This window comes from Eschrichtius robustus, chromosome 7 (genome assembly GCF_028021215.1).
Source record: "Eschrichtius robustus isolate mEscRob2 chromosome 7, mEscRob2.pri, whole genome shotgun sequence".
Taxonomy (NCBI): Eukaryota; Metazoa; Chordata; class Mammalia; order Artiodactyla; family Eschrichtiidae; genus Eschrichtius; species Eschrichtius robustus.
The window spans coordinates 78,793,928-78,816,615 of NC_090830.1; the positions used below are offsets into that span (position 1 = coordinate 78,793,928).

At 43.6% G+C, this 22,688-nt stretch overlaps 1 protein-coding gene across 2 annotated transcripts in view; it reads left to right on the plus strand.

Moving 5' to 3' along the window:
• VCL (vinculin) overlaps nucleotides 1-22,688 on the plus strand; it is a 97,376-nt gene that overhangs the window by 71,643 nt on the left and 3,045 nt on the right. The window contains exons 11-21 of one of the 2 annotated variants that reach the window (XM_068547934.1): nucleotides 1,062-1,252; nucleotides 2,467-2,666; nucleotides 4,546-4,674; nucleotides 8,399-8,548; nucleotides 10,494-10,602; nucleotides 11,740-12,042; nucleotides 13,652-13,776; nucleotides 15,113-15,298; nucleotides 18,292-18,495; nucleotides 20,502-20,705; nucleotides 21,085-21,189. In XM_068547934.1, the coding sequence (XP_068404035.1) occupies nucleotides 1,062-1,252; nucleotides 2,467-2,666; nucleotides 4,546-4,674; nucleotides 8,399-8,548; nucleotides 10,494-10,602; nucleotides 11,740-12,042; nucleotides 13,652-13,776; nucleotides 15,113-15,298; nucleotides 18,292-18,495; nucleotides 20,502-20,705; nucleotides 21,085-21,189 (1,906 nt within the window). The remainder of the gene's footprint in view (nucleotides 1-1,061; nucleotides 1,253-2,466; nucleotides 2,667-4,545; nucleotides 4,675-8,398; nucleotides 8,549-10,493; nucleotides 10,603-11,739; nucleotides 12,043-13,651; nucleotides 13,777-15,112; nucleotides 15,299-18,291; nucleotides 18,496-20,501; nucleotides 20,706-21,084; nucleotides 21,190-22,688) is intronic. The other variant, XM_068547933.1, reaches the window with a different exon arrangement.

The following is a 22,688-nucleotide window of genomic DNA, read 5'->3' on the forward strand; positions in this document are numbered from 1 at the left end:
AAGCAAACTTCTGCCTCAGACCTTGAAATAAGAATGAGTGGGAGCAGGGTGGACATACTTTAGGCAGGAGGTTGTGGTGATAGAGAGCAGCTTAAGTAATAGCTCAAGTTTGATTCTATATCAAGCTCAGTCATTTGGGGGGTCACTATTTTATACCCCAAATATAAAATTATGTAGGTGGGAAAATGTATAATTGGACAATTGTAAAATAATATATGTCTACAAATTTTGGTCTCTGTTCATTAACATTAGCTAATTAATATAGTCTTTACATTTTTACTAGATTTAAAAATACTCAGAGGAGGAAACTATGTTCTCAGGATCCTAACACAAGTCCATATATATAGCAGGCACTCATTAATGTTTCTTAATGATGAAGAGATAATTAATGATAATAGTGATAACAGCAGACCAAGTTTGGTCACATGCCATCATTACTTATTCCTATTATCTATCTATCTATCTATCTATCTTTCTATCCATCTATCTGTCTATCTAAAACTTCCTGGCAGCAGGAGTAGCTATGATCAGAACCATAGTAATTACCTTCTTTGTCCAGCTTTATAATGGAGAAAGTATGAAAGTTTAGAATCATAAAGGAACTCTTAAGATAGTATCTAAATTAGTCATTCTGGTCAGGTAGACTAATATTTGCCTTTTTATCGGTGAGCCAGGTATGATTATCCTGAAGTTTACTTTTCTATGACCTAGTGGACTGGAGATATAAAATGAGTCAGACTTGAGATGGCAGGCTCAGGGGTCAGCTAACCTAGTGATGACTGATCAAGCTCAGCTTACCAAATGGCTGAGCTTGGTTGAGCCAGACTGACCAAACTCATATTTAACTACAACATATTTAACTGTCTTAATGAGGCAAAACAATCAGAATTTATATTATTAATTGCTTATTTAAGGGTCAAATAGATAAATCCCTCTCCTTTCAAACCAAGTTAATAATAATCATTAGCAGTTTGTCATCTCATTAGCATTTGTATTAGCAATTAAGTCATCTCAATGTAAAGAGTGTCTTTGTGACAGGATGGCTATATTTTTCTCTGCAGGGGAAAAGGAGATTCCCCAGAGGCCCGAGCATTGGCCAAACAGGTGGCCACGGCCCTACAGAACTTGCAGACCAAAACCAACAAGGCTGTGGCCAACAGCAGACCTGCCAAAGCAGCTGTCCACCTTGAGGGCAAGATTGAGCAGGCACAGCGGTGGATTGATAATCCCACAGTGGATGACCGGGGAGTTGGTAAGATCATCATGCACTTAATCCTCATTAAACTTATTTCAGTGAAGATAAGCAAGGTGTTAATAGAGATCCTGTATCATCTGTAATTAGGTACAGAAGGGATTCTTTAGCCACTGGTGAGTAAGTCATTCCACAGTGTGACTCCACCTCCAAATGTAGCCAATAAAATTCCTGTGATTTAATCAAGAAGTATTAATAAATAAATGATTTTGCTGCAGGCAAATAGAAAAGTCCTCAGGTTGCAGTTGAAACTTTGAGCTAATTATTTCCAGTCTATGTATACTTTCATTCTGTTGTATTTCTGTTATTACAGTCCTTAGTAAGTTCACAGTTAAATATAATTTTTGAAAATAAGTAAAAGACACTTAACTACCAAGGTTGTTTTCAGTTGTGAGGGCTCCTGTACCACACAATCACCTGTAGAATTGATAACCTAAAATTTTGATTTTTGAGAGATTTTAGGAATGGATCTATAAGAATTTAGGTCGTATTATGATAGCAAGCCTGTTGAAGCTGAAAGATCTATTTATTTCATTTGCTGTATTCATTGGAAAAAGATAAAATTTTTAATTGGTGATTCCCAGTGTTGGGGAATCAGGCAGACATATAATTTACTGGTGGAGGAATAAATTGGTACAAATTTTCTGAGTGGCAATTTGGAATTATATGTCAAGAGCTTTAAAAAAGTTCATACCCATTGACTCAGCGATTTGACTTACAGGAATTTATTCTAAAAATAATTAGAGATGTTTTTAAGGAGTTACATATGAGAATATGTAAATAGCGTAAATATTTAATAATATTAACAATTATGGTTCATGTGATAAAATGTTGCATAGATTTTAGATCATGGTTTTTGAATAATATTTAATGATGTAGAAAAATGCTCACGTTAAATAAAAAGAAGGAAGGAATAAAAATTATAGTATGATCCTGGTTTTGTAAAAGAGAAATGAATGTATGTATAGGAGCATGCAATGCATTAAAAAAGACTGGAAGGAAATGTTCAAATATATCAGTCTCCAAGTGATGGGATATGGGTGGTTTATATTTTTTTACGTTTTTTATATTCCCCCAGTTTTTTGTCTTGATAGGGGAAAAAAACCCACTAACCCCACTAAATGTATTATTAAGAAAAGAAATCTTTACCAGAATGGCACGGTGGTTGGCTTCTCCTGGTCTATGTGAGTTTCAGTGTTTTCCTCTTGGTGCAGGTCAGGCTGCCATCCGAGGGCTTGTGGCCGAAGGTCATCGTCTGGCAAATGTCATGATGGGGCCTTATCGCCAAGATCTTCTTGCAAAGTGTGACCGAGTGGACCAGCTGACGGCCCAGCTGGCTGACCTGGCTGCCAGAGGGGAAGGGGAGAGTCCTCAGGCGAGAGCCCTTGCATCTCAGCTGCAAGACTCTTTAAAGGTAGAACTTGGGAGCACATATCATTACATTTCTTTCTTTCTTTTTTTTTTTTTTAAATAAATTTATTTATTTAATTTTTGGCTGCGTTGGGTCTTCGTTTTTGCGCGCAGGCTTTCTCTAGTTGTGGCGAGCGGGGGCTGCTCTTTATTGCAGTGCGTGGGCTTCTCATTGCGGTAGCTTCTCTTGTTGCAGAGCTTGGGCTCTAGGCGTACGGGCTTCAGTAGTTGTGGTGCACGGGCTTCAGTAGGTGTGGCATGCGAGCTCAGTAGTTGTGGCTCGCGGGCTCTAGAGCTCAGGCTCAGTAGTTGTGGCGCACGGGCTTAGTTGCTCCGCAGCATGTGGGATCTTCCTGGACCAGGGCTCAAACCCATGTCCCCTGCATTGACAGGCGGATTCTTAACCACTGAGCCACCAGGGAAGTCCCTCATTACATTTCTTATGCTTACTATTATTCAAAAACTAGGAGGGAGAGTTTTTAAAAAATATAATTTCTTGAGTCTAGGGAAAGTGAAAAAGGTGTGACCAAGAATATAAGGAAATCCATGGACTTCCCTGGTGGCACAGTGGTTAAGAATCCGCCTGCCAATGCAGGGGACACAGGTTCGAGCCCTGGTCCAGGAAGATCCCACATGCTGTGGAGCAACTAAGCCCATGCGCCACAACTACTGAGCCTGTGCTCTAGAGCCTGTGAGCCGCCACTACTGAGCCCGCGTGCCACTACTGAAGCCCACACGCCTAGAGCCCGAGCTCTGCAAGAAGAGAAGCCACCGCAATGAGAAGCCCACGCACCGCAACGAAGAGTAGCCCCTGCTCGCCACAACTAGAGAAAGCCTGTGCACAGCAACGAAGACCCAACGCAGCCAAAAATTAAATAAATTAAAAAAAAAAAAAAGAATATAAGGAAATCCAGAGCTTATTAAGGAAAAGCTTACTAGTGTGTGATAGCAATTAAAATTGTGTTTCTCAAGCTTCACTCAATCAAGAGCTCCTTCATATTTGCTCTACCATGTATCACCTATACTTTTTTATTTAGTCAGTATTTTTCTTAAAATGGACTCCTTTTTTAAACTTTATTTAAAAGAAAAGTTTATAAAAATCCTGAAATCAGGAGTTTGAGGAGTTAGTTATATTTTTTCTAATATTCTGTAAAAGAAAAACACAATTATTAAAATAAAAACATTTGTCTGTATAACACCTAAAATCATCTCAGATACCACCAGCCAGTGCATGCCACCCACCCTGAGAAACAATGGGGGTGATTGATCCTTCTTCGAGTATTAATCTAGAATAAAACTTAGATTGGACGAAGTGTGATAATTATGAAAAGGAGTTTTTTCATGACGTCTGAGAATCCTCTTCTTTTGACCCATGTTAAAATAAAAAATGGATTCATATATTTGTTATCAAGTTTTTCTAGAAACTTATTTGAAATATCCAGAAAAATTCCATTATTGATTTATTTCCTCTCAATATAAGAAATTGCTTAGAAATTTGGCACTGCATCCACCAAACAATCCTTACGGTTACTGTAATCACGTCAGGCCCCTCCAGCACTGGGATTGGTGAGGAACTCTGTCTCATCTCATGGTCTTCTTTGGGCTCAACCCCATGATTCTTAGTATTATTCTTAGGGGCCATCAAGAAAGGAAGTAAGATTTCTTGTTTGGGTGGAACAGTCTAGGGAAATGTGGGTCATGTGGGCAGGATTCACTTCTTACACCTGTTTCATACTAGCTCAGTGCTTTGTACACAGTTGATACTCATAGCTGATAAAGTTATGAAACACTGAATGAATGAATGTGTCAGTGAAGAAAGGACAATGGTGGATGTGCCTTTTGGATATTTCTGGAAATTTTCATTTTTAAACAATGTTTTTAAGGATCTGAAAGCCCGGATGCAGGAGGCCATGACTCAGGAGGTGTCAGATGTTTTCAGTGATACTACAACTCCCATCAAGCTATTGGCAGTGGCAGCCACTGCCCCTCCTGATGCACCCAATAGGGAAGAGGTGGGTATCTGAGGCCTTCCATTTCTTCTGTTGGCCAGCCATAGGTATATGTATATGTATGTGTATATGTATGTGTATATGTATATGTATGTGTATGTGTATGTGTATGTGTGTGTGTGTAAAGGTAAAATGTGACTGCAGTGTATGTCAGGAGTGGTTGGGAAATTGTGGATGAAGGGTGGAAAGGTAGAAGAGGGAAGAAAGGCCTTGCCACTTCTTCTTTCAGTCACTAAGTATGTCACTTAGGAATGTCTTTAGGACATGTCTTCACTTGCAAGCAGTAGAAGACCTGACCATCAGAGATGAAAACAAATGGGTTTTATTTTCATCACATAACAAGAAACATGGAGCTAGGTAGCCTTGGCATTGGTTCAGCAGCTTGATGCCATGAAAGCTGGCATCTCTCTGATTTTCTTGATCTTTTCCTCATGATGTGAGATGCTGATGCAGCCCTAGGCATTATGTTCAAGGCAGTAAGAAATGAGCAATGGGGGCATTCCAGTCACAACTAGAATAACTGTCCCTCTAGATATAACCTTCCCTTTAGTGTCCCCTTAGGACACTTTATTCTCCAGACAGAAGTCAGGGCAATTCTTTTAAATCATTTGATGTCATTCTTTTACTCAAACCCTTCAGATTACTCCTCCCTGTCCCAGAGTGAAGCCAGAGCCCTTACAATGAACAGTAAGGCCAGTGATGTGCTGGTAGACACAGGAAAAAAAACAAAACAAAAACAAAAAACAAAAGGCCCTGATTTGTAATGTTTGTTAATTTCCATGACGTAAATATTCCCATGATGGCTGTTTCAGTGTGAAGTCACCGTAAGCAGAGTCGGGAAGAGATGGGCACATTTGGCTCTTATGAGCTTGTGTGAGTTGGTACCAGCAGCTTCGTCACACCACTGCATCTGGTCCCCCATCTACTTCTCTGACCTTGTGTGGTGCCTCTCTTCCCCCTCATGCTCCTGTCTCTGCATTGCCCTTCTTGCGTTGTATTCCCAGTATTCCTTGTTTATGTTTGTATGTTCTAACCTTGGGGCCCTTGCTGTTGTTCTCTCTGGTCCTCCCACAGATAACTGCAGGTATTGTTCACTCACTTTCTTCAGCTGTCTACTGAAATGTCACTTTGGGGTCACCACCTAAGATAGCAACCCCACCCCAAGCTCATCCCAAGGAATTCCCTTATCACCATATCCTACATTTCTCCTTCGTGTTTATCAACACTTACATATTTACCTTGTTTTCCTCACGTTAGCATGAAAGCTCCATGTGGGCAGGGATTTTGTTTTGTCATTACTTTATTCCCATTTCTTAGAACAATGTCTGACACATCATTGGTGCTGAATAAATGAAAGTAAACGCTCTCCCAGAAATCCTCCAGGAGACTTTTGTGTATGTCTCGTCGGCTAGAATGCTGTCACATGGCTACCTCACTGCAAAGGAATCTAGGAAAGCAAGTATTTGGTTTTCCATCCTCTATAGTATTGGTAGTGAAGGAGAAGGGGTTGGGTCAGGCACCCAAGACAATGTAGAACTGGTGAGCAGAGGTTTATGTTATTCTTATTTGCTAATGACCCCCATTTTCTTTCTCTAGCCTAGGTTACTGGGCAGTGCAGCTCATGGTCCCCTTAGGCTGGGGTGATGTGCTGTGTTTTCATTCCAGACATCTGAGTGTCAGATGAGCAGACAAAACTGTCTGCTGGTAATCTCTACCTAGATGCTGCATGGGTACCTCAGCATGTTGTCCTCCTGTTTTCTTCCAACTGGAAATTTGTGAGTCGCCACTGACTCTTCCCTTCATCTTCCCACATCTATAATGTAAGACAAGCTAATCTGATCTCACAAATACTTCTTGAATTCTCTCTAATTTCTATTCATGTTGCCACAGCTCTAGTTCTGATCCTTGTTCCTTGCTGCCTTTGTAACTACACAGCTGAGACTGGTCTTTGAATCCATCACTAGGGCATGAATAAAATAAAAATATGGATCTGACCCTGATATTTTCCTGCTTAAACCTTTCAGTGGCCCTTCCTTTTCACATAGGAGAAAGCCAGAGCTCTGTGATCTGGCTTCTAATACTCCCTCTACCCCTGTTTCCCACAAACCCCGCCTCTCAGTTCATGCCCCAGCAATACCTCATTGCTTACAGTTTCCTGCGTACTCTGTCCTTTCTTTTCTCCATGTCTTTGTTCTTTCTGTCTCTCTACCTAATTATTGTCCCCTTATCTCTTTTGGGTAATTTCCGTTTATCCTTTATTCTAGTATCCTTTACTTCCTGGATAGTCTTAAGTGCCTTTCTTTTTCCTCCCAAGTGTCAATGCTTAGTTTTATTATTGCACATAGCACACAACTATTGTAGGTATCTGTTTATGGGCCTTTTTAACCCTGCTAGGACGTGAGATCCTTGAGATGCAGAAATTATGTCTTATTCATCTTTGTATCTTCAGCACCTGTTCCAGGGCCTGGCACATAGTAGGTGCTCAGTACAGTTTTGTTGAGTGACAAGGAAAGCAAACTAAGCAGTAGGTTAAATCAGAGGGAGCAGCAGACATAGACTGGGGTTGAGATGGTCAACCAAAGTTGGCAAAGCGTTATAGATTCAGAGTGTGGGAGACCAGCCAAGGAAAGAAACAAGGATTGAGGCCAGGAGAAGAGGACCAGGAGGTTAGAGATTTAGGAAGAGATCCTGAGCATTAAATGGCAAGAACCCAGTTGGCTGAATCCAAACAAGAGGTCAGAATGGGGAAGAGACTTGAGTGCATAAACATAGATCCCTGGCAATGAGACTAGAGCCTACTGTTGGGCCAAGAGACCTTCAGAGATTGTCTGCTGGGAGCCAAAACTTGTCTCCAAGTATGGGCAGGTAGACCTCCAGGGGGAGGCAAAGAAGAGGGTAGATTCTGCCAGGCAGTTCCTAACGTGCTCTGTGTATGATATAAAGCTCACCCAGGGCTGTTGGATATACCTTGCCTCAAGCATCAATTCTAATAATGTGATCCAAACAAATGACAGAAGAACTTTTGTCGTCTAAGTTAAATTGTCCCCTTCATGGTATGTGACCTTGCATAACATCCATGTCGAAGAAAAAGTTAACTTTTTAAAAATGTGTGAACTGAATGAACAATTCAGTAGATGGTTTTGCATTTGGGGTGATGGAAGTCAGCCATCCTTACCCTTGTGTCAGGCCTGGGTGTGAGCACCAGCTATCGTTTTTCCCATGGAGGTCAGGGGCAGAGCTTTTACATTAATGGTAATGGGATATGTGAGAGAAGCTGCCCGGAGGAGGCTGGAGCTCTGGTTAGGACTCTGGATATTCTTGGCCTTTAATGCATCCAGCCACCTGCACTGGAACCTGGAGTAGGTTTTTCTATACTCTTCAAACTAGAGGATAAGCCTTTTGTGAACAGGGATTATTTAAGTCTTTGGATTCTGTGAACTCCTTATTGCAGACTGCACAGCACTGTATGTCCTGTTTGCACTTGGTAAGCATTGATTGCACTGAAATTCAACGGTGTGTGTGCTCTTGCCTGCATGCATGTGATGCTGATGGCCAAACCTCTGAGGAGATACGGCAAGGCCAAGACTCGATGTGACTGTTGTCTTATTAACTTGTGAAGTCTTTGCTGAAGCAGTGGCTGCCTCTGCTTAAAGAGAGACTTTTTCTCAGGCTGCCTGACCCATTTAATTGCAATAAATTTTCTTAATGTCTTTGTTTGTTCCTCAAGGTATTTGATGAGAGGGCAGCTAACTTTGAAAACCATTCAGGAAGGCTTGGGGCCACGGCAGAGAAGGCGGCTGCTGTTGGAACTGCTAATAAATCAACGGTGGAAGGCATTCAGGCCTCAGTGAAGACAGCCCGAGAACTCACACCCCAGGTGGGTTTCACTCCCCCTTCATCATGTCAGTACACACCATATTGAGTAAAGAAGGTTAACTACAGAACAGTTTCTATACATTTTTGAACACTTACTATAAAATATCATGAAAAAACCCACACATACCCTTAATGTCGAAATCATTTTTATATTGTTTGAATTTTTTACAGTGATCATGATTAGTTTTGAAAGTAGAAAAAACTAGTAAAGCACCCCCCTCCCATGCATAATTAGGGAAAAATTCAATAATCTTGAGAGGTTAGTTTATTTTGATTTTAGAGCTTATGCCTTTCCCCACATTTCTTTGATGGTATTTTAAAAATTTTAGATGTGTCCATAATTTTTCTTTTTGCTTTAATTATATAACCAAGAGGTAGCTAATGTACTGTAAACAGAATATTGGAAGAGTGGGAACAAAAGAAAACAACTTGGACAGGAATTAAAGTTCTAGTACGTGATAGATGTTCTTAAAAGATCACTTCAACATCGTTTAGTGTGTTTGTGCATTTTTTTCTTACAATAAAATTACAGAAAATTCATTATCTTTTCACTCATTTATTCAGCAGATATTTCTTGAGTGCCTGTGATACATTAGGAACTGTCTGGGCTTTAGAAATCTGTGATACTAGATTTGGTGGGGAGCTTGTAGGCAGAGACAGGGGAAATAAGCTTGTCTCTTAATTGTTCAACTTTTGCCCATGTGGCATGTTAACAAGTCAGATTCTCTTGAAAAATCATACTTGTCTAGCTTTTTTTTAAAAAGTCCATAAAATATGAACATGTCTAACTTTCCTTAAAAATTTCCGTAAAACGTAGAACATAAAACATAGGATTTCTCTATAAAACCGAGATTTCTTAAAAAAAAAACAAACAGAGCACTAGGCTTAAGACACCAACTATGGAAAGAGCAAGGACTTTGGAGACAGATCTGGACTCGAATCCTCTGTCACTTTGAGTTTCCTTGTGTAAAATGCAGATAATTCCTTCCTAGTGTATTGTTTTGAGGATTAAGAAGATGCTTGTACAGCCTGTAACTTATCAAATACTCAGTAAATGTTAGTTCCTTCCCCAAGTGCTGCAACTGACTAGCTGGGAGCTCTTGAGCAAGTCACTTAAATTTTCTGCGTCTTGGTTTTTGCAGCTGTGAAGTGGAGAAATTACTGTCCTGTCTCTTTCACAGGCTTGTTGTGAGGATTCAGTAAGACAGTGGATGTGAAAGCACTTTGTTAACTGTAGACAGTTGTTATTTTTTTTAAGGAACATTTATTTATTTATTTATTTGCTGCATTTCTCTAGTTGCGGCGAGTGGGGGCTACTCTTTGTTGTGGTGCATGGGCTTCTCATTGCAGTGGCTTCTCTTGTTGCGGAGCACGGGCTCTAGGCGTGCAGGCTTCAGTAGTTGTGGCACGTGGGCTCAGTAGTTGTGGCTCGCGGGCTCTAGAGCGCAGGCTCTGTAGTTGTGGCACGTGGGCTTAGTTGCTCTGTGGCACGTGGGATCTTCCCAGACCTGGGATCGAACCCGTGTCCCCTGCATTGGCAGGTGGATTCTTAACCACTGTGCCACCAGGAAAGTCCGACAGTTATTTTTAATAAATATTCATAAATCTGTTTTAAGTAATCTTTAGTATCTTTCTTAATGGTGCTTTTTAAGATGAGGACATCAAGGGCTTAAGTATCACTCCGTTTTGTGTATGTTCAGAAGTATCAAGCAAACACCCGTTTACTTTGTCACTTTATTACCTTCTTAAAATCAGGCTGTGACTGTAAAATCTTTTGTGAGGGCCCATTCTGGGGAGCTGTTTATGAGACCAAAACTAAAGTGCCTGGTCTGAAAAGAGACTTGCCGATTTTTGGCCTTATAGTGCCACCTGTAGGTCAAGAGGGGGAAGCTTTGCTGAAGGTTTATATTTGTAGTGGTGTTTAAAGGTTGTTTTGTCATTGCCAGGTCATCTCAGCGGCTCGCATCTTACTTAGGAATCCCGGAAATCAAGCTGCTTATGAACATTTTGAGACCATGAAGAACCAGTGGATCGATAATGTTGAAAAAATGACAGGTAGAGTTGTGTGCAAGATTCTTGCTATCTGATCCATGAGAAATGAGTTCTGAGAAACTCAAACAGGACCAGTTATGTTACTCAGCCGTAATTGGATAAAGGGACCGTCATGTGCTCGACAGTGTACTTGGCCCTGATTAAGGCCGCTGAGCAGCAGCGGCTTCTCATTCAAGCCTTGCAACTTTGTCCGAAGAGAGACTCTTTGAGTCTCTTTGATTTTAATGTGGCCCTCCCGGTGTGATGTTTATTGTTACAGCTCCTATCTTCTCTGAATAGTGTCTTTTCTCTGTCTGAGCCAGAGTTTGGTTTCAGAGGCTGAGAGGCGGTGTTTGTGGATACAGTAAGTGTCCCTGTCATTTTCAGCAGGTTCACATTTCAAGGAACCACAATAGCTACCATTTAATACAACTTGTCTCAGAGTTTCCTCCAACTTATCAACTACGTAGTTTTTTTTTAAAAAAAGGAGAAACCAACAACTGACAAACCTGTGTCTGTGCGATTGAGGTGGCACCTCTGAATCTTCTTCATTCTCTGTGGAGGGAGGGATGGGAGAGGAAGAGATGAGGAATGTAGGCTCTTCGGCTTCCCTGCAGAACCTGCTGGGACAGGGGTCCATAGCAGCCAGAGATGAAAGTGGAGCTCCTGAGGTGTCTGAAGAGAGGTAACAGAAACAAGAAACAGGCTGTTAGGGTTATTGGAATCCTCTACGTGGCTCATCTTGGGCACTACAAGCTGCCAATAAGCAACAGATGGCTGGGGAGTGAGACGGGAAGGGAGAAAATACTGTTAACAGATAATGTGGTGCTGATGCGGTGAAGGTTTCAGATGCAATCCTTGTTTCCTCCTGATGTCAAAGCGTTTCTGGTTGTCTGTGGTAGATACAAGAAGGCTGGTGACCATGGTTGGTATAAATGCTGTGAGTCTGTATGGCCTCCTAGGCTACATTCTCACTTTTTTTTTTTTTTTTTTACAATGGTGATCACCTGGAAGCTTTTGATTGTGTAAGAGGGGTTTTGAGCTGAAGGTGAGAATTATGGGTGTTGTACTTTCACATGAGAAATTTGAGTGGACAACAGGGTTTTGGAGTCTCTGTTCTTCTAAAATAGAAACTAAATTCCCTTTCTGTTCTCCGGACAGGGCTGGTGGACGAAGCCATTGACACCAAATCTCTGTTGGATGCTTCCGAAGAAGCAATTAAAAAAGACCTGGACAAGTGTAAAGTCGCCATGGCCAATATTCAGCCTCAGATGCTGGTCGCTGGGGCAACCAGCATTGCTCGTCGGGCCAACCGGATCCTGCTGGTTGCTAAGAGGGAGGTGGAGAACTCTGAGGATCCCAAGTTCCGAGAGGCCGTGAAAGCCGCCTCTGACGAGTTGAGCAAAACCATCTCCCCAATGGTGGTGGATGCAAAGGCTGTGGCAGGAAACATTTCTGACCCTGGTAAGCAATGCATGGTGTGGTTCACCTCAGCTCAGAGGTTAATTCAGGAAGCTGACAGGGTGGGGAGAGAAGATGCACCCCACAACCATGACATGCAAAGTCTGGGAGCAAAAACTACAGATACTTAGTTTGAGGATACTATATTAATCTTTTTCTGTTCAAAATATGTTGGACAGAATATTTTCTGCAATATTGGCAGGGTTATTGCAAGTTAGTTTCTCTGGACCGACCTCTCTGTGCTTTTTTTAAAATTTTTTTTAAAATTTGTTCTTGGCTGCGTTGGGTCTTCATTGCTGTGCGTGGGCTTTCTCTAGTTGCGGCGAGCGGGGGCTACTCTTCATCGCGGTATGTGGGCTTCACATTGCTGTGGCTTCTCTTCTTGTGGAGTATGGGCTCTAGGCACCTGGGCTTCACTAGTTGTGGCTCGCGGGCTCAGTAGTTGTGGCTTGTGGGCTCTAGAGCGCAGGCTCAGTAGTTGTGGCGCACGGGCTTAGTTGCTCCGTGGCATGTGGGATCTTCCCGGCCCAGGGCTCGAACCCGTGTCCCCTGCATTGGCAGGCGGATTATTAACCACTGCGCCACCAGGGAAGTCCCTCTGTGCTTTCTTAATGTCTGATTAAATAACTCCTGGTCCTGTTTAGTCATTATTTTGGAAATTTCTCGAAAGATGCATAATAACCAATTTATCAACCATTTAGCTTATGTAACTGGCATACCTTCTGCTTTTCTTAAAATGCTTTTTCTCTGGACAACATTCTTTATTTCTGTCAAATCTGGAAGGCCTAAGTTAACCTGTGGGTCTCCTAGGTGATTATCTTGATCCTACACCAAAGAATTTGGGTTTTCTTTAGCTGAATTTTGATCATTTTTTCATTACTACTAAAGATGTAACCACTCCTTTTTGTTCGGAAACATCTGAATTCCTTCCTCCTGTGAGCCTCTAGTGTTTCTAGCCTCTTCTGTGAGTAGAATCCACTCAGTGTGAAAGAGTGGGAAGGAGGGGCTGCCCTGTTCGTCCCTAGCCCAGGTAAAATCTTTCTGGTTTTCTCAACCCACCATCACTGAGGCCGTGCTCAGTTTCCTAATTGGAGTTTCTAATAGTTTGAGTAGATTCCTTAATTCTGGGTGACTGGACACAGTAGCAGCAGCTCATTGTAGGGGTTAATATGCTGAATGCCAAGTGGAGCAAAGGAGTAGGGAGAAAGGTGAGAAGTACTCCAGGGAATGTGTGCCCCATCTGAAACTTGACATCTCCCCTGTTCTGAGTGGGGCAGGCTTATCTCTCAACTGCTTTATCATGAGAGGTGATGAGCACCACCTGAGCCCAAAGTGTTCATGGCCCAGGAATGTGCTGAGTACTTGTTAGCTGTACAGGCAAGAAGGCACCCTGAGCCCTACAGGGATCAGCTTGTTTGTGCCACTTCTGACTCTTTGCAGGCCTCAGGGCATCTGCCTGGCTCTTACCTCCCTTCCCCTTCAGTCACTGCCTGTGCTGCTTACTGGCAGCTTCATATCCAGCTTTCGTTACTGGAAACCAGTTCTTCTCCTGGACAGACAGTGCTCCAGGGCACTGACCTACCCAACTGAAAGTGAGGGCGTCTGTGTTTAGGCCTGCAAAAGAGCTTCCTGGACTCAGGATACCGGATCCTGGGAGCAGTGGCCAAGGTCAGAGAAGCCTTCCAACCTCAGGAGCCTGACTTCCCGCCTCCTCCGCCAGACCTTGAACAGCTCCGAGTAAGTAAATTCAGAGAGTTTGGGAGAATTGAGCAGCAGGGTGTCGGGACTGTAGCAAGAGAGAGGTAGGCTGTTCTGGAGCCTCGGTCACTAGGTAGCTTTGTTTAACTTTTACTTGAAGCTCAGTCAGAGGCACAACTTGACTTTCATTCTTGAATCTGGCGGGGTATTAACCGAGTGCTTATGCATGGAGTGTGCTGGGTATGTGGGGGTCTTTGGTGTTGGCCTGCTCTGGTGGGAAGTGACTGGAGCAGAGGAGCTGGCTGTGGTAAGTGTGGGTGTGATGAGTGATGAGTTAGTGGGGCAAGTTAGTGAGGAGTGGGAAAATAATCTGCACAGTTTGTGGTGAGAATTTGTGTGTTCCCAGTTGACGATGACAAAACTGAGGTGGTTAGACTCTTGTGTACATTCTTCTTTCCTTCATTTGACTTTTTTTAGTAGCAAAAGTAATAAAATCCTTTTTTAAAAAAAAAAAGTTAATTTTTCCCTAACTATAATTTAAAATCTTTTGATGCCCCACAAAGTACCATGAGTTTTTTCTTCCATAGGTAGATGGTTTAGAGGGAGGAAAGCTGAGCAATAGCTTGCAGATACAAATCCTAGAATCAGAAATAGTCATTATTTTTAGACATTTTCTCTGACAGTATTGGAAATAGCTTGTCCTTGGGAATAGCTTATCAAGGCAATAATTTGATTTACTGTCCCTGATATACTTTCCTATATTTAATGTCCCAAATTTACTTTTGCATATTTAAGTTTCTAAGTTTGTTGAGGACAAAATTGGGTCACTGTGCCCATAGCTAATGAACAGTGCTTCCCTAGCCTTCAATGCTTCTTTTTTGATTTGACTTGATTCTTTTCAGCCGGGCTATTGGTGGGTGGTAAGGGAGGGCTGTTCTGGGGAATGGATTCTTATGTGATCAATAGAGTCCTGACATTTGGAATCAAGAACTTAGAGGTCATTTGGTCTAGATATTCCTCATTGATAAACGAGGAACGCAAGGCCCAGGGGAGAAGTTGTATGCTTATGCAGCTGCCCGTCAACAGAGTCAGGACCAGAACTTAGATCTCCTTTGAGGATGCTTGGCCCGGTAGTGCTGTGCATGCCTCCCTGGGATATGTCCAAAACAGTAGGTGCTCACTTTTTGTGGAGAAAAAAGGAGGAAAATATGCTTCTGTTGAGATTGAAACAGGTGGTCCTTATGATCAGTGTGGATGGTCTGAAATGGAGTGAATGTGGGTGGCTTTTTTGGGGATGCTTTTTAAAGGAAAGGAAAGAATTCTGGTGGGGAGTAGTTCCTAGAGCCTTACTTACAACCTGGTAATTCTTTCTTAGCTGACAGATGAGCTTGCTCCTCCCAAACCACCTCTGCCTGAGGGTGAGGTCCCTCCTCCCAGGCCCCCACCACCAGAGGAGAAGGATGAAGAGTTCCCTGAGCAGAAAGCTGGGGAGGTGATTAACCAGCCAATGATGATGGCTGCCAGGCAGCTCCATGATGAAGCTCGCAAATGGTCCAGCAAGGTAAGTAACGAAGCTCTTCTTGTTGAGAAAGGATGAAGAACCATGCACACAGCCCAGGAAGTCTATTTGGAAAATCACGCTCTCTCTGCTTTGGTTCCTATTATTGCCAATAGCACAATGCTCTTCTTTCTTGTGGTTTAGTGAGATGTTTCTGGTACTTGATGGTTTCTCCTTCTAGCAGCTAGAGTGAGAGCTAGGATACCTGTAGTTAGAGATGAAAGTTCTTTTCCTTCTGTCCTCTAGAGTGTCAGCTGCCCTGATGCTGGACATTTGGTCTTTTAGAAATTGCTCTTCTTTCTTGGGGTCACTGAATGTTTTTAGATGTTCTCGTGCTAATTATCCACACTACAAACATGGCACAGTCTTCTGTAGGCTCTGCTATAGCTACATGAAATATTTGCATTTTCCTTCTCTTTTCTCACAGAAGCAGGTAGATTGGTGTCTTAGAAGCCATGTGCTTTGTCCCTTTCTCAGAATCATCTTACCCCTCAACTCAAGACAGCTCCAGGCTAACTCCTACTAAACAATCTGGAAGTGTAAATATTAACATGGTTGGTGAAAATTCGGATGCTGCAGCAGTCATGTCTCGTGAGTGATGAAAAGTGAGTGGTAGCTTTTCTAGACAAGAGCTAAATATTATTGTTAACCCTGCAGTGGAAGGTGGTTCTAAGTCAGTTCTAAACTGTTTCTACCATGAACCTACATCTTTATTCCCAACATCTATTGGCCTGTGTTCATTTCACACCTTCAGCCACCTCAAGCTCTTGTAGTGAATGTAGTTCCCCAGGGACCTCCTGCACATGAAGCTGATCTTGGGTTTTTTCAGGCTGGGAATTTGACCTTGGTTTTTTAACTCTGTATTTTTCTGAACTGTTAGTTGTGAGCCCACGTTCCAAGAAGGAATGGTGACCTTGCTGGTGTTGGACCTGACCCGTGGAATCACGTATAATCATATCTCTCCAGCTGGGGCACGCACACCCCTGGGACCATTAGCAGAGTCCCAGTACACATGGGGAGTGGGGTGGGGGTGATAGTGAAGGTTGGTTTTACTCAAAGATTTTAAAGAAAATTTTTATTTATTGATTTGTTTGTTTGGCCGTGCCACGCAGCTTGTGGGATTTTAGTTCCCTGACCAGGGATTGCACCTGGGCACCCGGCATTGAAAGTGCTGAGTCCTAACCACTGGACCGCCAGGGAGTTCCCTAAGGAAAATTTAAATTTCTTTATAAACCCAGATACACTCTAAATTATGGATGTTAAAGATTTGAAATGTTTTGTACTTTTATTTTTACTTCTTACACTCTTTTCTTTTATATTGATATCTTGCCCACATTTTAAATAAATGTACTTTTGAACTTAAAAAAAAAAACAACGCAGATACATTGTGCAGTGGAACACAAAATATACATGAATTTAAAGACAAACAAAACTTAAGGGGCAGACAGCACTGGCCTACATGTTTATCCCACTCTGCCATTTGTCGCCAAAAATCCTTAGGTCTGACTGTCTCTGGAGGTTTGGAGCATCTGTGGATTGCTGACTTTGAGCTGTGTGAAGTCAGGAGCTACTTGAACCATGTGTGTTTAGGGAGGACGGGTGGTGGTATGTGTTTGTGTATCTGTCGGTCGGCTTTGTACTTTGGGACTCTGAACCCCAGCAGAAGTGGGCTGGCCTCTCCTCTAAGGAATGGGGGTGAGTTGAGTCCTGGTTGAGACAGTTTAGGTGAAAGGATTTAGAAGGTACCCAAACCCCTTGTTGGCCCTGAATCCTCCAACTTAATAGTCAGCTTTTGGAGGCAGGCTTCCTGTGCGGATTAAGACTTTCAGGAGTTGTAGCAACCTCAAATAAAATTCCACACAAACTCTTACTTCCTCTTGGTTAGAGATGTTTGATATAAAGAACCTGTGCATATAAGTGGTTTGGCTTCATTGGGGCAATTCCTTTCATTCTCTTTCCCCCTTAGCCTATTTTCAGCATCTGATCTCTCTGCTTCCTTCCTGGCCTTTCAGAATGCCCATGCCTGGTATTAAATTAATTCTCTCCCCCATCACGGGTCCTGTTTTCTCATGGGCACCAGTTTTGAGCTCCTCTGAACTCAGCTTTGGTCAGTTGACAAGTCCATGTGTTATCTGTGAAATATCAATAAATTGAGTTTGGGGTAAGTGCAACTGGAGAGATTCAGGGTGTACCCGAAGAACAGCTTTCTTCGTCGGCTAGTTATGGATGCAATGTGAAATTGTGAAGTGTTGTCTCTGTAGACCTTAGATAGGGAGCGCTGCTCTGAAGTGTGGGTTTTCCCAAAGGTGGTTGCTGGATGAGATGTCTTCTTGAGGCTCCTTCTAGCTGGGTGATTGTAGGGTATTTGATAAGTCCTCTTCACTCACCATTGTGTTTTTCTTGCCTCTTTCCTGGTTTGATATCTGTTGCCTCAAATTTATCATTTTCAATTCTGGAAGTTTTAACCCCTGAAGGAAGTAATCTGTGTCTGGCAGCTGCAGAGCTGACCCAAGACACTTTCTGTTTCCTGGAAGCTGTAGAACAGTGTTCATATGAGCCAGCAGTTGTTCACATTGTTCTGTTCAAAGCAACTTGTGTGGTTCCATTTACTTTTTCCCTCTGGATTCCTTTTAAAGTTAATAAGCTACTATTGTTTGGTCGTTTGGCTTCTCAAAAATGTTCTGACCTGAGAATCACTCTTTGGTAGTAAGTGTATACAAAAGGAATGCCACTTTCTTTCTTTGTATAAATATTTCTCTGGAAACCGTTTGCTACTGGCGTAAGCCTCTTTCCTTTACTGTGAACAGGCCAGTGCCGGAGGCTGAGAATTCCCCCTTCTGTGGAGCTCGGTTCATCTGACTCCTGGAGAGTCTCCATTTTCTTTCCCATCCTAGGCAAGCTTTGGTTACTAAACCAGCTGAAGCTCAGTTGCCCAAGCCCTATACTGCTCTTACTAACACTGTCCCTGTTTCTCACCCTTCCTGCCATCGACCAAGCCGGGTAACCCAGCCGCTGAGGTGGGTGTAAGTGCTGTAGCTGAGGCAGATGCGGCTGCTGCTGTTGGGTCCCCTGTCCCCCCTGACATGGAAGACGATTACGAACCTGAGCTGCTGCTAGTGCCATCCAGTCAGCCGGTCAACCAGCCCATTCTGGCAGCGGCTCAGTCATTGCATCGGGAAGCTACCAAGTGGTCTAGTAAGGTACTGATTAGCGCCCCCAGCTGGGGCTGCTCCATATGCATCTGGCCATGTGCAGCCTTGACACATTGCATCACTCATGATCTGTGCGGGTCCTGTGAGTCTGAGCCGGGCGGGCATCTGTCTGTCTGCACCTTGTTGTTAGGACTGGCTTCACAAGTTTGATAGGTCTGCTAATGCCAGATTAACTGGATTGCATTTATGTTTGGGGGTTAGAGAGATGGGGTCACTTTTTGAAAGGATTCCTTTTCTTACTGACCTTGTGGCCAATATTGGAACCTTAAACCCCTTGGGAAGCCGTGGACGCCTCTCTCAGTGACTTTCAGGTCAGGAATCATTGTAGACCATTAAGAGGTCATCTGGCCTGATCACTGGACTTTGCCTCTCCCCCACCCATCCCCCCTCCCCGCTGACCTCTCACTGATGGCTCAGGCAGAGTTGATCAGCGTGAGGAGGGTTTCTGGGGAGGGCTGCTTGCTGTCCTGCACTCGGCTGTGGGGCAGATGCTGGCCTTCATGGGAGCCCACGGGGAAGGGGGCTTCACTGACTGGCTTGTTCAGGGGTTTCAGTGGGAGAGGGGGTGTGAGTAGGGAACAGATAGCGCTCAAGTCTGCAGGACAGGAACCAACGGAGCTTTGGCCTTAGGGAGTGGGGGATGGGAGCAATCACTTTTTTCCCTTTGAAGGTGGCATGTTGCAAGAAGAAAGGGTTTGAAGAGTGATGGGTAATAAATAACTAACCCTGGCACTACACTGTCCTCTAACCAAGGTCATGAAATCCTGGAATGATCCCAGGTCTGCACTGGAAGAGGTGGGCCCAGCCAGCCTTGTCTAACATACCCCTATTCTCATGAGTTCTTCCCATGCCTGTGTTCTCTCTGGCCCCAATTACTGCCCGGGATGTTATACACCCTCCAGCGTAAATGATCAGCCACTTATGGTACCTGTGGAGGTTTCTCACAGAGCACCCTGCAGTGGCATGGTTTGTGTATGTCTCACTGCATTGTCTAGAAATTGAAAAGCATGAGGGGAAAAATGCGTAGGGCCTGGCCTTTTAGGTAGTTTTGAACAATGCATTTATTATTTTTGGTTGTTATCAGCCAAAATATCAGCCTTTTGAAGGCATAAAGTAAATTACTTGTACATTTCCTTATTATGACCCATGAGGGTTTTAATGAACCAAAATGCCCAGTGTAAGATAAACTGCTGTTAGTTGCAGTGAGGGTTGCATTTACGGCTTGACTCACGATTTTTATTTTCCCAACGCCTCCCCCAGCATCCTCTTAACTGTGAAAGTTTCTTTAATTGAAGCCACTTAGCTGAGAGGACTGAAGAATTGACTCTTGGCCTTTTTAAATGTGAAAAATTAAAATAACATGTTCCTTTAGGCTGAGAGTACAGACAAGAGGCAGTAGAGGGAGGGCAGGAGCAGACTAGGTCAGAAAAAAAATTTTTTTCACCAAGGCTAATAGTTACTTGGTTTAAATTCTAGTTCAGCAGTGACAATCATTGGCTGCTGTTTGTAACAAGGGTAAGGATAAAGAGAATGATTTCAGCATCTAGAAAGGCTCATCTGTATTTTTCCCTTCAGGCCAGCTGTACTGCTTTCCCCCCACAGAAAGGAAAATGCCTGTTTAACCAACTTCTTGGGCCCATCCCCAATTTATTGACATGATTAACCTGGAAATGCTGAAATGCTTGTTTAGTGCTATGCCTGGGGCTCACATGTTGCCCTTTCAGATTAATATCCAAGTCTTTTTTGGTCCGGTGATCTCTCCCTCTCTCTGTCTCACTCTCACTGAGTGCTGGGGAGAGTACCCTGGCTCACTCTTCTCTTTATTTCTCCTGTGCTATCCATATCACTCAAGAATAGTCTGTATATCTTCTTCTCACCCTTCCAGAGGGCTGCTAGAGCAGCAGGCTCCCTCCTCTCTTCTCTGTGCTTCTACTTCCTTCCCTAACTTGGCCAGAGTATGGGCTGAGCTCACACTGTATCTTGCTTCTCTCTAGGGCAATGACATCATTGCAGCAGCCAAGCGCATGGCTCTGCTGATGGCTGAGATGTCTCGGCTGGTCAGAGGGGGCAGCGGTACCAAGCGGGCACTGATTCAGTGTGCCAAGGACATAGCCAAGGCCTCAGATGAGGTGACTCGGTTGGCCAAGGAGGTTGCCAAGCAGTGCACAGATAAGCGGATTAGAACCAACCTCTTACAGGTACTCAGGAAAAGTGTGTGTGTGTGTGTGGGGGGCAGGGGGTAGGGTGCAAAGCAGGAGAGAGAAAACTGGGTGAGCAAGGAGGAGGAGGTATTTCAGAATGGGAAGAAATAGCAGAAAGGAGAAATACACATGTGTATTTGGGAAAGAGAGATACAGGCAAGTTTATTTCTGAATCAAATGAAAGAATTTTAATGCTTCCATGTCTGGACAGAAGGACTATACTGATCCTAGGGGGAAAACAATTGGAATCCTGCTGCTGATTTACTGAATGCTTTCTGCATGCCAGCCACTGAGAATACAGAGGTGAATTAAGTCTGGTCCTCAGGGAGCTTGTGGACAAGAAAAACAAACATACTAAATTAAATTTTCTTTTTAGGTATGCGAGCGAATCCCAACCATAAGCACCCAGCTCAAAATCCTGTCCACGGTGAAGGCCACCATGCTGGGCCGGACCAACATAAGTGACGAGGAGTCTGAGCAGGTATGTGCTTCTGACTTCTCGCCAGCAGCTTCTATGCCACTTGATAGCAATTTAATTCAGCCTTGAGGAAATGTTACCTGTGAAATGGGTATTCAGTATGTAGGATGGAGTCTTCAGTTCTCTTAGAAGGGCATCTATATTGGAGAGATGCATCAGAAATTTGGAAAGGGAAGTAAAAAGCTCTTGTGCAACTCTTGTCATTTTACAGTTGAGAAATTGAGGCCTTGGGAGGTTAGGGAGGTTAAGTGAATCAGCAGCAGTTAGGACTCTACTCGGTTCTTTTCCTCCCTGGAATAGGTTTGGCTCTGTCGAGGCCTCCAGTGCCTGTTCAGTCCTGCTCACTCTATCCTTCTGGCTGGTGAATTTCTGTTTCCTTGTTCTCTGGGTGATAAGTACCTCAGGGAGGATGAATAATGTAGGCTTTTCAGGGGCATGAGGTGGTTAGGCCTGTGCTGAGGCTGAAATGACATCTCAAACGAGGTGCTTCTCTTTTGGTTTCTTTGACAGAGAATGAAATAAAGATGGTGGGAGTGTTTGCTTAAGTGTTTTTTTTTTTTTTTTTTTTTTAAAGATAATTTCACAGGTTGGGTCAGATTTCCCTTTATTTTTTTTAGTCTTATTTTTTAAAAAAATTTTATTTATATATTTATTTTTGGCTGTGTTGGGTCCCCGTTGCTGCACGCAAGCTTTGTTGCTGCACGTGAGCTAGTTTCTCTAGTTGCCGCGAGCGGGGGCCACTCTTCATTGCGGTGCGCTGGCCTCCCATTGCGGTGGCCTCTCCTGTGGAGGAGCACGGGCTCTAGGTGCGTGGGCCCCAGCAGCTGCGGCACGTGGGCTCTAAAGCGCAGGCTCAGTAGCCGTGGCGCACGGGTCCTGCTGCTCCGCGGCATGTGGGATCCTCCGGGACCAGGGCTCGAACCCGTGTCCCCTGCATAGGCAGGCGGACTCCCAACCACTGCGCCACCAGGGAAGTCCTTAAGTGTTTCTTGTATGTATCTCGGCAGTCACAGTTTTTTCTCTTCCCTGCCTCCTGGAAACGTGGCTCAGGTCTTCTCAGAAAGCCCTCATTTGAGCACCTCTTCCTCTCCTTATTTCCTCTCTAGTAGGCTCTGCTATGAGCCAGACTTACAATTTCTTCTTATGGAAGGTAGCACATCTTTTGTTGAACTGCTCAGACAAGGCTCATCATGCAATGGGATATGTATGTGGCACTGTATTACATACTATGTAGGGGAGTTAACGAAATAGACACAATCCCTTTCCTTGTCCGGGCCAGGAGACAGAGGTTAGGAGCACTTTAGAGGAACAAGGCTACTTCTCTTGGTGTCAGTAGTGCTACCTTAACTACCATGTTTTAATTCAACAGCTCTCACCATAACCCTCTCTTCTCCCAAACCATGGGAACTGGATTTTAACCTTTAACTTCCACGTATTCTAGGCAGGGTTTGGGCACTAGGCTATTTCCTGTCGTGTGATCTCTCCTGCCCCAAGAAAAGGAA